We start from the raw sequence: 13,449 nt of genomic DNA, 5'->3' as shown, positions 1-13,449 counted from the left end.
TTGAGGCCGAGGGCCAACTGAACATTCTAGAATTGAGGTCAATTTTTTTTTATTAGGCCTGGTTATTAAAGGCTATGGAACCAAGGCAAGAGTCAAGAAACTGATTAGCCGGAGTCCAATTTAATGGTTGTACAGCCTAGAGGGGCTTAATGGCCAACCCCTTTTCCTATGTAAAAAGTAGATATTATCGAATCATACTGCACAGGAGGAGGCCAGGGCAGTGTAAGCCACAAATTTTTGTTGAATTGATTGATTTCAGTTGGGATTGCAGTGAGTGCAGACTTTATTCTTCATGCCCATGGTCTTGGCTTTGAGTTCCATGATTGTAACTTCTGCTGGAAAGTAGATATGTGAAGATGACAGGATCAAACTTGATTTTGATACCCCTGCAGTTAAGTAGTGTTGATCAGGGGTCACAGGTACCAGTTATTGGCTTAGTACAAAGAGGAGAAGAGTCAATTCTCTCTTAACTCTCAATTCGCTTTATTCAAGCTGTTAGATCATATACATATAGCTTATATGTCTGGTTAGATATAGACTTGCAGTTTGCAGCAGGTTATACAGTTTTATACCCAAACTAGGATCTAAACACACACCCACTAGATTTATCTGACACTCCGAGTGGTCACAGAATATAACAGCTAATACCTGAAAAGGAGAGCTGACGCTGGCCAGGCGTTCAGTTCTCTCTCTCTCTCTTTCGACGTCGTCTCTACGTTGCTGACGTAGGTTCTTCCATTTCCGCGATGGTTGGTCACTGGAGTCTTCGCTGGTTCCACGCCCGAGATTCTCCATTCTTATTCCGAATCTTATCTCTTCAAGCTGTGCTGTCTCTCTCCCGTTGGTTTAGGCTTGCTCGCCTAGCCCATGTCTTCTTATTGGCTCTGTCCCAAGGACTTAGGTAGCATTACCTCATTACTCCTTTTCTAAATAAGGACTTGTGTCTTATCACATTTCCCTTGTTTTTCACAAAATTCAGCTAATTCAAACCGGTACCAACCAGCTCAGGCCAGCGACTGAACTCAGGTTACTTCAGTTCAAAAGTTGCTTTTGCTTATGTGTCAGCAGTTTGGCTGCAGCCCCTGGCCAACAGTAGTATCATTTTCTAGGCTCACGTACAAAATGGCTGTTGAGTGAAATACAGGTACTTGTTGAGCTCATTCCTAAGCAACAGTCAGTGGTTTCAGGGGAAGGAATTGGGAGAAAATAGCAGAAAATGGAGGGAATCTTATGGTTGTACATTACTGTTTTCTATGTTGGTGTTTGTAGGAAGCCACATTGTCAGACATGAAGATATCCAATGGAGAGACACTGGTCATCATGGAGGGAAGGCTTCCACCAAAGGTAAAATTCTCACCCTAATTAAACCAATTGGAAGAACCTGCCACAAATTCCACTCCTTCAGACTTCTATGAAAAAGTGGTCGTCAAACCTTGAACTTCCTCAATTTTTGCATTCAATACTGCTAAATAGTCTAATTATTTCAGTGATTTTTGAACATTTGTCATGTTTCCCTACATTACAGCATTGACTGTACTTCCAAATTACTTCATTGGCTTTAAAACGATTTTGGACATTCTAATAATTTTGGACTCTGCTATATGTGTAAGCTCTTTCTTCATTCCTCACTTGTTGATCTTTACTTCTTTATTGTCCTACTGCATTTCATTTCCGTTTCTATCCATTTCCTGTCTCCTTGTCTTTATCTAAGTCGTAGCGATTTTGCATAAGTGCTTTTACATTACAGTAATCCCTTCAATGCTCAATGTGCAAGTCCCATTGGCACTGGCAGAAGTAAGCTACCTTTTCTGTGCAAACTCAGTGGAGATCTAGTTTTTCATGCTCTCCTGATTTGTTCTGATACAGCACAGAAGGAGGCCATTCAGCCCATTGAACCTTTGTCTGCAGCTCTGTGAAAGAGCCATCTGCTCTGCTTTTTCCCAACTGCCCTGCCAATTTTTCTTCTCAAGAATATTTTCAATTCCCTTTTGAAAGTTCCTATGGAATCTGCTTCGATCACCCTTTCAGACAGTGCATTCCAGATCTCCTCATCCATCTCTGATTCCTTTGCTAATTATCTTAAATCTGTGTCCTCTGGTTACTGGCCTTCAGTGGAAACATCATCTCCTTAGTTACTCTATCAAGGCCTTTCATAATTATGAGCACTTCTATTAAATTTCCGCTTAACTTTCTCTGCTACAGGGAGAAAATCCCAGCACCATAACCTTTATACTTCCTGTTTGATACTTGCTCAAAAAAGACCCATTCGACGAGTGAAAGAGCAGATTTCTGTTTCACGATTTGGCCTACACGGACAGTAAGCTGCTTTCACTGCCAGAGCCAGATTAAAAATAAAAGTCTCTTTTGTGTCCTTTTTGTGCTTTTTCAGTTTCTTGGTGTATCTCTCACAGGGATTCCTGATATTACCTGTCTGGCTCTATCAGCCTCCACTGAACTCAGGAAGCAGAGGACGCTTTCAAGAGGACCAGGAAAACATTGCTGATAGGCTCTGTGCTTTAAATATTGAGTCTACTGCTAGAGGTAGGTCAGCAAAGTTGGAGAAACTATGTTGTTCCGTGATAGTTTGCAAGTCAGGATATAATGTGGTTCTAGCAGAGTGTTGGTGTGACTGAAATTTCTGGAAATCTTCAGAATAATTATGAGCAGACAGATATAAAAAACACTGCACTGAATCATTTTCTTGAATCTACAATTGCAAAAGAAAATCTTATTTCTGTGTTGGAGCTACTTCATCTGGGTGTGTGAAATGTTTTGGGATATGGATTTGTTCATCACCGCTGTCAATGTCCCTCACTGATTAGCTAATGGAAAGCTGAGTTGCAACTGACTAGGGTAATTACACCTCTCTACTTTATTATTCGAAAATGTTGGTGGAACAGAATGGCCTACTTCTGTTCTTATATTAATTCCTATCAGACATTCTTTTCAGTTTATTCCCCATTCCTTTTTGTTGAACATACTGACATATATGTCCTGTGTAAATGCAATGTGCCAACTTCAAAGCTCCTGCCTCAATGATCTGTAACAAAACCACTAGAAATTCTAAGCTGGCTGAGAGACCTGGTGGACCAGTTCCTGACCTTTGCACTGGCCTTTCCCCAGTGAAGGAGGCTAAGTCCTCTACCCTTTCAATAGGTACCAAAAACTGCCCCTTCCTCTGCACTCAACTGAATGGAAGAGGCATCTATCTCAGGAGCAAATATTTGATTTAAAGTAGCACTTATATTACCTAGTTGCTAATCAGGTTTCAGCCAAGTGTAAATTTAAAAAAAACCCAGCTACAATTTCTCATTTCCCACCACCAAAGGTCAGGCTGATCAAACTTGCCAACTGAAGAATTGCTTAATGGTCTCTTGGTAGAATGGAACTTGAGTATTGCTGAAAAAAGAGACATGCTGTCAAAGCTTTTTGTCTTGCACTCATCAGAACAGGTGCAAGAATGCCAGATTTCAGAGGAAACAATTTATACTTTTTTCATTTACAGAATGTGGGTGTCGCTGGCTAAGCCACCATTTATTGCCCATCCCTCATTGCCCTTGAGAAGGTGGTGGTGAGCTGCCATCTTGAACTGCTGCAGTCCATGTGGTGTAGGTACACCCACAGTGCTGTTAGGGAGGGAGTTCCAGGATTTTGATCCAGCGACAGTGAAGGAATGGTGATATATTTTCAAGTCAGGATGTTGAGTGACTTGGAGGGGAACTTCCAGGGGTGGTGTTCCCATGTATCTGCTGCCCTTGGCCTTTTAGATAGTAGTGGTCATGGGTTTGGAAAGTGCTTCCTAAGGAGCCTTGGTGAGTTTGTGCAGTGCACCTTGTAGATGGTACAATACTGCTGCCACTGTGCGTCAGTGGTGGAGGGAGTGAATGCTTGTGGAAGGGGTGCCAATCAAGCGGGTTGCTTTGTCCTGGATGGTGTCAAGCTTCTTGAGTAATGTTGGAACTGCATTCATCCAGGCAAGTGGAGAGTATTCCATCACACCCCTGACTTGTGTCTTGTAGATGGTGGAGAGGCTTTGGGAATCAGGAGGTGAGTTACTCGCCGTAAGGTTCCTGGGCTCTGACCTGCTCTTGTAGCCACGGTATTTATATAGCTAGTTCAGTTTCTGGTCAATGGTAACCCCCAGGATGTTGATGTGGGGGGTTCAGTGATGGTAATGCCATTGAATGTCAAGGGGTGATGGTTAGATTCTTTGTTGTTGGAGATGGTCATTGCCTTGTGCAGTGCGAATGTTACTTGCCACTTGCCAGCCCAAGCCTGAATATTGTCCAGGCCTTGCTACATTTGGACATGGACTGCTCAGTATCTGAGGAGTCGCAAATGGTACTGAACATTGTGCAATCATCAACGAACATCCCCACTTCTGACCTAATGATGGATGGAAGGTCATTGACGAAGCAGCTGAAGATGGTTGGGCCTAGGACACTACCCTGAGGAACAGCTGCAGTCCTGGAACTAAGATGATTGACCTCCAACAACCATCTTCCTTTGTGCTAGGGTTGACTCCAACCAGCGGAGAGTTTTCCCCCTGAATCCCATTGACTCCAGTTTTGCTAGGGCTCCTTCACCTCTGAGGTTTAGCTCTTTTGCCCATGCTTGAACTAAGGTTGCAATGAGGTCAGCAGCTAAGTGACCTTGGCGAACCCAAACTCAGTATCAGTGAGCAGGTCATTGCTAAGCAAGTGCAATTTAATAGCACTGTTGATGACCCCTTCCATCTCTTTATTGATGTTTGAGAGGAGACTCATGGGGCGGTAATTGGCTGGGTTGGTTTTGTCCTGCTTTTTGTGTGCAGGTCATACCTGGGCAATTTTCCACATTGCCGGGTAGATGCTAATGTTGTAGCTTTACTGGAACAGCTTGGCTAGGGGCGCAGCAACTTTGGAGCATAAGTCTTCAGTACTATTGCCAGAATATTGTCAGGGCCCATAGCCTTTGCAGCATCCAGTGCCTCAGCAGTTTCTTGCTATCACGTGGAGTGAATCGATTTGGCTGAAGACTGGCATCTATGATGTTGGGGACCTCCAGAGGAGGCGGAGATGGATCACTCGCTCAGCACTTCTGGTTGAAGATTCTTGTAAATGCTACAGCCTCATCTTTTGCACTGATGTGCTGGGCACCCCCATCATTGAGGATGGAGCTATTTCTGGAGCCTCCTCCTCCAATGAGTTGTTTCATTGTCCACCACCATTCACTACTGGATCTGATCCGTTGATTGTGGAATCGCTTAGCTCTGTCTGCCACTTGCTGCTTATGCTGTCTGGCATGCAAGTCGCCCTGTGTTGTAGCTTCACCAGGTTGACACCTCATTTTTAGAATGCTTGGTGCTGCTCCTGGCATGCCCTCCTGCACTCTTCATTGAACCAGAGTTGATCCCCTGGCTTGGTGGTAATGGTAGAGTGGGGGATATGCCGGGCCATGAGGTTACAAATTGTGGTTGAGTACAATTCTGCTGATGGCCCACAGCGCCTGATGATTGCCCAGTCTTGTGTTGCTAGATCTGTTAAAAATCATTTAGCGTGGTGGTAATGCCACACAACATGATGGATGGTATCCTCCATGTGAAGAAGGGACTTCGTCTCCACAAGGTCATTCCTACCAATACTGCCAGGGACAGATGCATCTGGGGCAGGCAGGATGGTGATGATGAGGTCAAGTATGTTTCTCCCTCTTGTTGGTTTCATCACCACCTTCTGCAGACCCAGTCTAGCTGCTATGTCCTTTAGGACTCGGCCAGCTTAGTCTATTGTGGCGCCACCAAGCCACTGTTGGTGATGGACATTGAAGCCCCCCCACCCAGAATACATTCTATGCCTTTGCCACCCTCAGTGTTTAACATGGAGGAGTACTGATTCTTCAGCTGAGGGAGTTGTGGACATTAGCGAACTAGATGTGTTTGTACAGTAATGGTTTCATGGCCATCGTTAGACTTTTAATTCCAGATATTTATTGAATTCAAACTCCACTATCTGCTATGGTGGGATTCGAACCTGGGTCCCTAGAGCAATACCCTGGGTCTCTGGATTACCAGTCCAGTGACAATACCGCTATGCCATCACCTTCTCCTTGCTGCAGGAGAAAAAGGTACTGGATGGTTGGCAAGTGGACTCTGGTCAAGATGTTGCCATGGAGAACGTTGCAGGGAACAGTTATTTCCCCAAGCTTTTGTTTAAATTCAAAAAAGGCAAGCCGACTCCGATTGGTCAAGGTGTTGCCATGGGGGTTGCACCAGGGAACGGTTGTCCCCCATGCATTTGTTTAATGAAAAAGGTGGAATGGCTAGACATATTCTTTTGTTTGGAGAGGACAGGGCCCTGCATATGAATATATGTAGCTTCTAACAAGCGTAAGTGAGCCACATTGCGAGCTCAACTGATAATCTTAAATTGGTTGTTAGTGTAATTCTTAGCACACTTGGGATTGCTCAGTAAGTGTTATCCAATTGTGAACAGATTTTCTGCCTACCACACAGATGCAGAATGTGGTATATGAATTTCAGTGCCAATGTGATCCCAGGTATGTAGGCCATACGTCCCAGTGACTGCTGGATCGTATCAAACACCATGTCCCTTCACCTGTTCACAACAGGCAGAGTACTGACTGTACTCAACCAGCTCATGCTTGCAAAACTCAGAACACTGTCCAATATTAGATGTGATTCCACAATTGGATAGCACTGGCTGAACAATCCCGAGCGTGCAAAGAATTACACTAGCAACCAGTTTGAAATTATCAGTCGGGCTCACAATGTGGCTCACTTATGCTTGCTGGAAGCTACATATGTTCATATGCAGGGTCCTGTTGCACACAATCACAGAATTTTTACAGCACAGAAGGAGGCCAGTCGAACCATCGTGTTTGCACTGGCTCTCCAAATAAGCAATTTACTTAGTGGCATTAAGACCATAAGACGTACATAGAAGCAGAAGTAGGCTTTTCGGCTCATCAAGTCTGCTCTGCCATTCAGTGAGATCATGGCTGATCTGATAATCCTCAACTCCACTTTCCTGCCTTTTCCCCATAACCCTTGATTCCCTTACTGATTAAAATTCTGCCTATCTCCACTTTGAAATATACTTAACAACCCAGCCTCTACAGCCCTCTGCGGTAAAGAATTCCACAGATTAACCACCCTCTGAGAGAAGAAATTCCTCCTCACCCCTGTTTTAAGTGGGCGATTCCTTACTCAGAGATTATGCCCTCTGGTCCTAGACTCTCCCACAAGGGGAAACAACCTCTCAGCATCTACCCTGTCAAGCCCCCTAAGAATCTTATCTGTTTCAATAAGGTCGCCTCTCATTCTTCTAAACTCCAATGAGTACAGGCCCAACCTACTCAACCTCTCCTCAGAAGAAAATCCCTCCATACCCGGGATCAACCTAGTGAACCTTCTCTGGACTGTCTCCAATGCCAGTACATCTTTCCTTAGATAAGTATAGATAACTTATAACTGTTCACAGTATTCTAGGTGTGGCCTAACTAGTGCCTTGTATAGTTTTAGCAAGACTTCACTATTTTTATACTCCATTCCCTTTGAAATAAAGGCCAACATTCCATTTACCTTCCCTACTACCTGCTGAACTTGTATGTTAGCTTTTTGGGATTCATGCACAAGGATTCCCAGACCCCTCTGTGCTGCAGCTTTCTTCAGTCTTTCTTCATTTAAATGATATTCAGCTCCTCTATTCTTCCTGCCAAAGTGCCTAACCTCACATTTTCCCACATTATATTGCATCTGCCAAGCTTTTGCCCATTCACTTAACCTGTCTATATCTCTCTGTAGACGCCTTGTGTCATTCTCGCCACTTGCCTTCCCACCTATTTTTGTATCATCCGCAAATTTGGCAATAGCACATTCACTTCCCTCATCTGAGTCATTAATATATATTGTAAATAATTGAGGCCCCAGCACTAATCCCTGTAGCACTCTACTATTTACAGGTTCCAATCCTGAAAATGCCCCCCTTATCCCAACTCTCTGTCTTCTACTAGTTAATCATTTGCTGTGTGAAAAGTTTGTCCTCTGCAAACAGAAAATGTCCAGGCATTGCGCGTTTTCTAATTAAACAAAAGCTTGGGGGAAAACTGTTACTAGGTGCATTCTCCATGGCAATACCTCAACCAGAGTTCACTTGCCAACCAATCAGCACTCTTCTCTTGCAGTATAAATTGTTGTTCCCTTTGAAAGTTGGCATTCTTACATCTGTCCTAATGAGTGTAAAATGAAAAGCTTCACAGCATGTCTTTTCTTCAACAATTGCTTAACAGCTCTACGCTATTATTGTATGTCACTACTATGAATGGATAAGTCATTGTACAATATGCCTTGTATGATGTAATTTCTTATGTTTGACTGTTTAATACCATGATCAGCAGCAGCAAGAGTTAGCTGTACAAAATTGTGTTTGGGCAATTCTGATTTATCCATGTGTTGTGTTGCAGATTTTTCATTACAACAGTATATGGGCACTGAGCTCAAGTACATGGGCAATATTGAGATATCTGGGGAAGCTAGTCTGGAGGATTTAAAAACTCAGGTAGGTTAACTCACTAATTTTATTCCCCTTTGATTCTCCTGCACACTGTTTGAAGAGGTCTGTACCCTTTTCAGTTTGAAGAGCTTTGGATGCCTATCAGCAGATCCTCCATTTAGTTAGCAGAGATTTATATATTTTTTAATATACTCTTGGGTTATGGACATCATTGGCAGGGCCAGAATTTATTGCCCATCCATGGTTGCCTTTGAGAAGGTGGTGGTGAGCTGCCACCTTGAATCACTGAAGCCTGTGTGGTGAAGGTGCTCCCAAACTGTTGTTAAGTGGGGTGTTCCAAAATTTTGACCCACAACGATGAAGGAACAGAAATATATGACCAAGTATGACTTGGAGGTACTGATGTTTTCAAGCACCGAGTAAGAAGCTTAATGGATTAAGCACACCGTCTTTCATCCTGCAGAGATGTGACCAGGATGTCGGTTCCTCAAACACATCCCAAGCGTGGTCATCTTGAGCTGACAATTGGTACAAACCCATGCCGTAACAGTCTGCTTAATCAGCAGCTCAAACCACCACTTTAAACATTAAACCTGCCCACCACCGGTGCATTGTGGCTGTAATTCTTACAATATATTAGATGCACATCAGCAACTTATCCAGACTTCTACAAAAGGACCTTTAAGAAATTTGAAATCCCTGTAGACTATTCAATGGTTCAAAGCTGACTCCATATTGCTAACAGTTAAGATTTTATCTGAGCAAAAGTGAGACTTAATGCACTACAGTATTCTAGTAGAAGCTTATAAAGAATAATTGAGAATTAATATATCCATTATTTTCCTTTTAGGTAGAAGGCATGACCCATTTCTTGTTCATTCTCCTCATATAATGTCTGCAGCTGTCCAGATCAGTACCAATCCAGGCCCTTCTACACTGAGAACGACCTTAACTTCCTAGGATATACTCCAAAAATCAGAACTATAGAAAATCCATCCAATGATGCACTTTCCGTACCCCATTCTACCCAATAATTGGTATGACAAGCTCTGAATCCAGGCACATACCTTGGGCTTCCCTTAGCTGCCTTTTAGCCTTAGTAGAAGCATTTTCTGTTTCCAGGGTGATGATATAGCCCAGGACCTTGAAGCCAATGAGTTCTAACTAATTAAAATTTAGTTTTTAACATTTTTCTTAAGCCTGACAAAAGAGAAATAAAACTTAAATAATAAAATAATTAAATTAATGAAAACTATAAACCGACAGATTTAATATTAAAATATGAGCTATCTATTTATTTAGCGAATACAAGCCCCTGAAGCCAAGGGATAGCCTCTCATTTGCTGAGTTTGTGATTAATCTACCAATAAGTCTGTGGAAGGGACACTCTACATAACTGCTGACTAGCAAAAGCATAATGCTGAAAATTAGTAAAAGGGATTTATAGTTGGTTCTGTTTCAACGATTTGCAATTTGAACATTCCCATAGTCACAGATATGAAGTAAAAACTATAGATTTTTTTTCTTTTTCCTCAATTTTCTATCAATAATTAGTGTGTTTTTGCAATAACAAGGCCACTTGTGACTCAGTCGAGAACCTGCAATCAGCAGAAAGTTCAAGGGAGTATGTTTATTCAGAACTAAGCCTTTGGAAGAAAGCTTAGGTTGATTAACTCTTGCAATGCCTAATCCCTCACAAAACCCTCAAAAACCCACATTCTTACAGTCGCCACCCTGAGTGCAAATTTGCTGTGCACTTCTGCACGCTAGTAGCTTCACACACAACAAATTATATTTGCACACACGCACATCAGTATTCCATAACCATGCCACAAGTGACATCTAATACATTCACTCTTGGGCTTTCTGCTTCACCGTTCTCCCACCGTTATCTTTTCTCTCTGCTTGCTATGAGAATTTACTTGGTGCTTCTGTTCTTCTCAACTCCCTGTTTAGCTGATGTGATATCAGACAGCTCAAATTCATTACTGTTTTTCACTCCCTCGTTCAGTTTCTGCATCACTGGCATCTCTCGGACTGATGACATTTTAAAAAATATTTCAAAGCGGACAAACTCCCCCCAGCATTATCTCCCACCGTCCCATTCCTTTAAACGTTTCTGCCCAGTCAAAGTCTCTCTCAGCTGTAAATCCCATCTTACAAGAACATGGTGCCAGTTATTCTCAGCATTTATCTTCTTTCCAAATGAAGTGATGGCAGGGTTGTCTCGACATTCACAGTGCCAATAAAAGCCCTCATTTAAAGTTATAATCCTTCTCTACTGCAACCTCTCACTTTCCATGTTGCTGGGAACTGCTGCCGTTCTGTATTGTGGGTGCTAGAATCTCACAATTATGGGAAAATGAGATGAAGATTGCTTCTTGAGGTCAAAGCTTACGCACTTTAATGAACCACATTTTCTGAAGTCCGTCACTACTGCTGTTTTACTGCTGCAAGTCGTTTAGGAAAACTGAGACTGCCACTGGACTAAAAGTGCTATTCCCCACCAGTATAGTCCTTACCAAAGGGGTGCACGTAGCAAAAACAAGCACAAACGTTGAATTTTTAAAAAGAAAAACTACAGAAAGGTGCAGACTTACATTTATATATGAAGCAAAAAGAATGAATATATGTGGTGAATCATGCTGCTGACTCTGTGTACAGTACACACCAATCTTTTTAGCTTACTGTTTTCCTTTTGCAGGTTTTGACCTTGCCTGTACTGCAGGATCCCTCTGTCCCTTCAGTGGAATTCCTAAGAGTCTGGCTGGTGGAGAATAAATGCCCTGTCAAGATCCTACGGAACCAGCAGCAGCAGCTCAGGTAAGTACCAGCAGGTGGTCACTCGGGTAAATATCTCCTGGCAATTACACTAAACTTGTTCAAACCTTGTGGCAGGACTTCAGCACATTGACTGCCTGACTTGCATTTTACACCAACATGAATAAGCTTGCTCATTTGTACTTGCACACTAAAGTGGATGGTGAAACTGTTCTGTCGATGATAATGCTCTCATAATAACACAGGCAGGGCGATTAGTATTTGAACTTGTTTTATGCCAGAAGATTCTCCCCAACTAGAATCTTAATTTCTGATAATGGGAAATGTGTTTATTATTCATTCCCTGGATGTGACTGCATTTATTGCCCATCTCTAGCTGTCTGAGAATTGGCAAGCCTTCTCCATGAATTGTTGTGATCCTTGTGGTAAAGGTGCTGCTATGGTAATGTTAAGTAGGGATTTCCAAGATATTTACCCAGCAACAATGAAGAAACTGCATACATGTCCAAGCCTGGATGATTGGTTTCATGGGGGCTGGAGAACTTAGAGATATACCTACCATTTCTGTTGGCAGGGAGAGGTCAATAATCGGGGGGTGATATTCAAAGTAATTGATGGTAAGATTAGAGGGGAATTGAGGAGGATTTTTTCACTTAGAAGTTGGTGGGGATCTGGAACTCTCTGCCTGATTAAGCGATAGAAGCAGAAGCCCTCATCACGTTTACAAAACACTTGGAACTGCACTTGAGATACCACAAACTTATTGGGCTATGACCAACAGCTGGTATGAGAGATGAGACTGAATAGCTCTTTCCTGGCAACATGGACACAATGGGCCGAATGGCCTCTTTCTATGCCATAAGTGCCGTAAATGTTTGTTTTTATGTCTTTGCACATTGTTCGCCTCACTCACCATTTCTTGTGTCCTCCTGATATTCTGCACTCTGCCCCCTTACATTCTATATGTGCACTGGATGAATCCATATGATGAGATTTGTTAAAGTGAGAAGCATGGGTAGCCTCCATCCTGAGTTTTATTCTTTTTGTCTCTGCAGCAAATTCAAGCTGGGGGCCAGTGCAGAGATTGGAATTCAACTACTGCAGGCAGAAGAGCATCTATTGTAAGTATGTTCATTGTATTGTTTCAGCCCAATGCTTGCAGTGGGATGTTTCATTGCTGATAGACCTGGATTGTCGTTGCAAAGATTCATCATCTCCACCACATTCTTTGATTTAGTGAACAGAGACCACTTTTATTCTCTGAAGAGCATGTTTCTGCACAGAGAAAAAGACCAGCTGCTGCTTTTTCTTTCTAATGGTTAAAATTCACTTTATTAACAGTGTACTGTGTTCCTGAAAATGAATAAAGGTTGGGTTAAAGCAGGAGAACTGGCCGTATAGAAAGTTTAATCACTATTCCCATTATTTCTTTTTAAAAATTGCAACCAGCTGGACTTGATGACCTGATTTTAATTTATCCAGCAATGAGGCAACAGCACTCTTAATGGCACCCTTTCCAAAAACCTAGGTCTCCAAAATTGAAAAAGATAAACCAGTGAGTGTGAAATATAAGTAAAGTAAGATTTGAGTTGTCTGAGGTTTTTTGTGCTGGAGGATTGTCTGCATGTAGCCCACAGGTTGTAGTTTGGACACCCCAAAAAAGAAAGGCTTGCATTTATATAGCGCCTTTCATGACCACCAGACGTCTCAAAGCACTTTATAATCAATGAAATACTTTTGAAGTGTAGTCACTGTTATAATGTAGGAAACTCAACAGCCAATTTCACGCACAGCAAGCTGATACAAACAGCAAAGGGATAATGACCAGCTAATTTTTTTTTTTGTGATGTTGTTTGAGGGACAAATACTGGGCAGGATACTAGGGTTAATTCACCTGGTCTTTGAACTATTTTTTTATATCCACCTGAGCAGGCAGATGGGTCCTTGATTTATCATCTTATCCAAAAGACAGCTAATATACCAGGCAGTTCTGTCTATTCTTGTAGCTGCCTCCAGAAGAATATTTTGGAGGAGGAGAAAGGGGGAGGTGGCGGTGTAGTGGTACTGTCACTGGACTAATAATCCAGAGACCCAAGGCTCTGGGGATCTGGGTTCAAATCTCACCACAGCAGATGGTGGAATTTGAATTCAATAAAAA

General features: G+C 42.4%; 1 protein-coding gene across 2 annotated transcripts in view; it reads left to right on the top strand.

Annotated features, from left to right (window-relative positions):
- The window catches only part of usp40 (ubiquitin specific peptidase 40), a 147,428-nt gene that overhangs the window by 119,623 nt on the left and 14,356 nt on the right, over positions 1-13,449 (top strand). For both annotated transcript variants that reach the window (XM_078551524.1, XM_078551523.1), the window contains exons 24-28: positions 1,270-1,344; positions 2,412-2,541; positions 8,461-8,555; positions 11,215-11,333; positions 12,347-12,412. In XM_078551524.1, coding sequence (XP_078407650.1) covers positions 1,270-1,344; positions 2,412-2,541; positions 8,461-8,555; positions 11,215-11,333; positions 12,347-12,412 — 485 coding nt within the window. The remainder of the gene's footprint in view (positions 1-1,269; positions 1,345-2,411; positions 2,542-8,460; positions 8,556-11,214; positions 11,334-12,346; positions 12,413-13,449) is intronic.

The sequence above is a fragment of the Cetorhinus maximus genome, chromosome 11 (assembly GCF_964194155.1).
Source record: "Cetorhinus maximus chromosome 11, sCetMax3.hap1.1, whole genome shotgun sequence".
NCBI lineage: Eukaryota > Metazoa > Chordata > Chondrichthyes > Lamniformes > Cetorhinidae > Cetorhinus > Cetorhinus maximus.
Note: the sequence above shows the minus strand (reverse complement) of the source record. Positions and strands in the feature narration are given on the sequence as shown.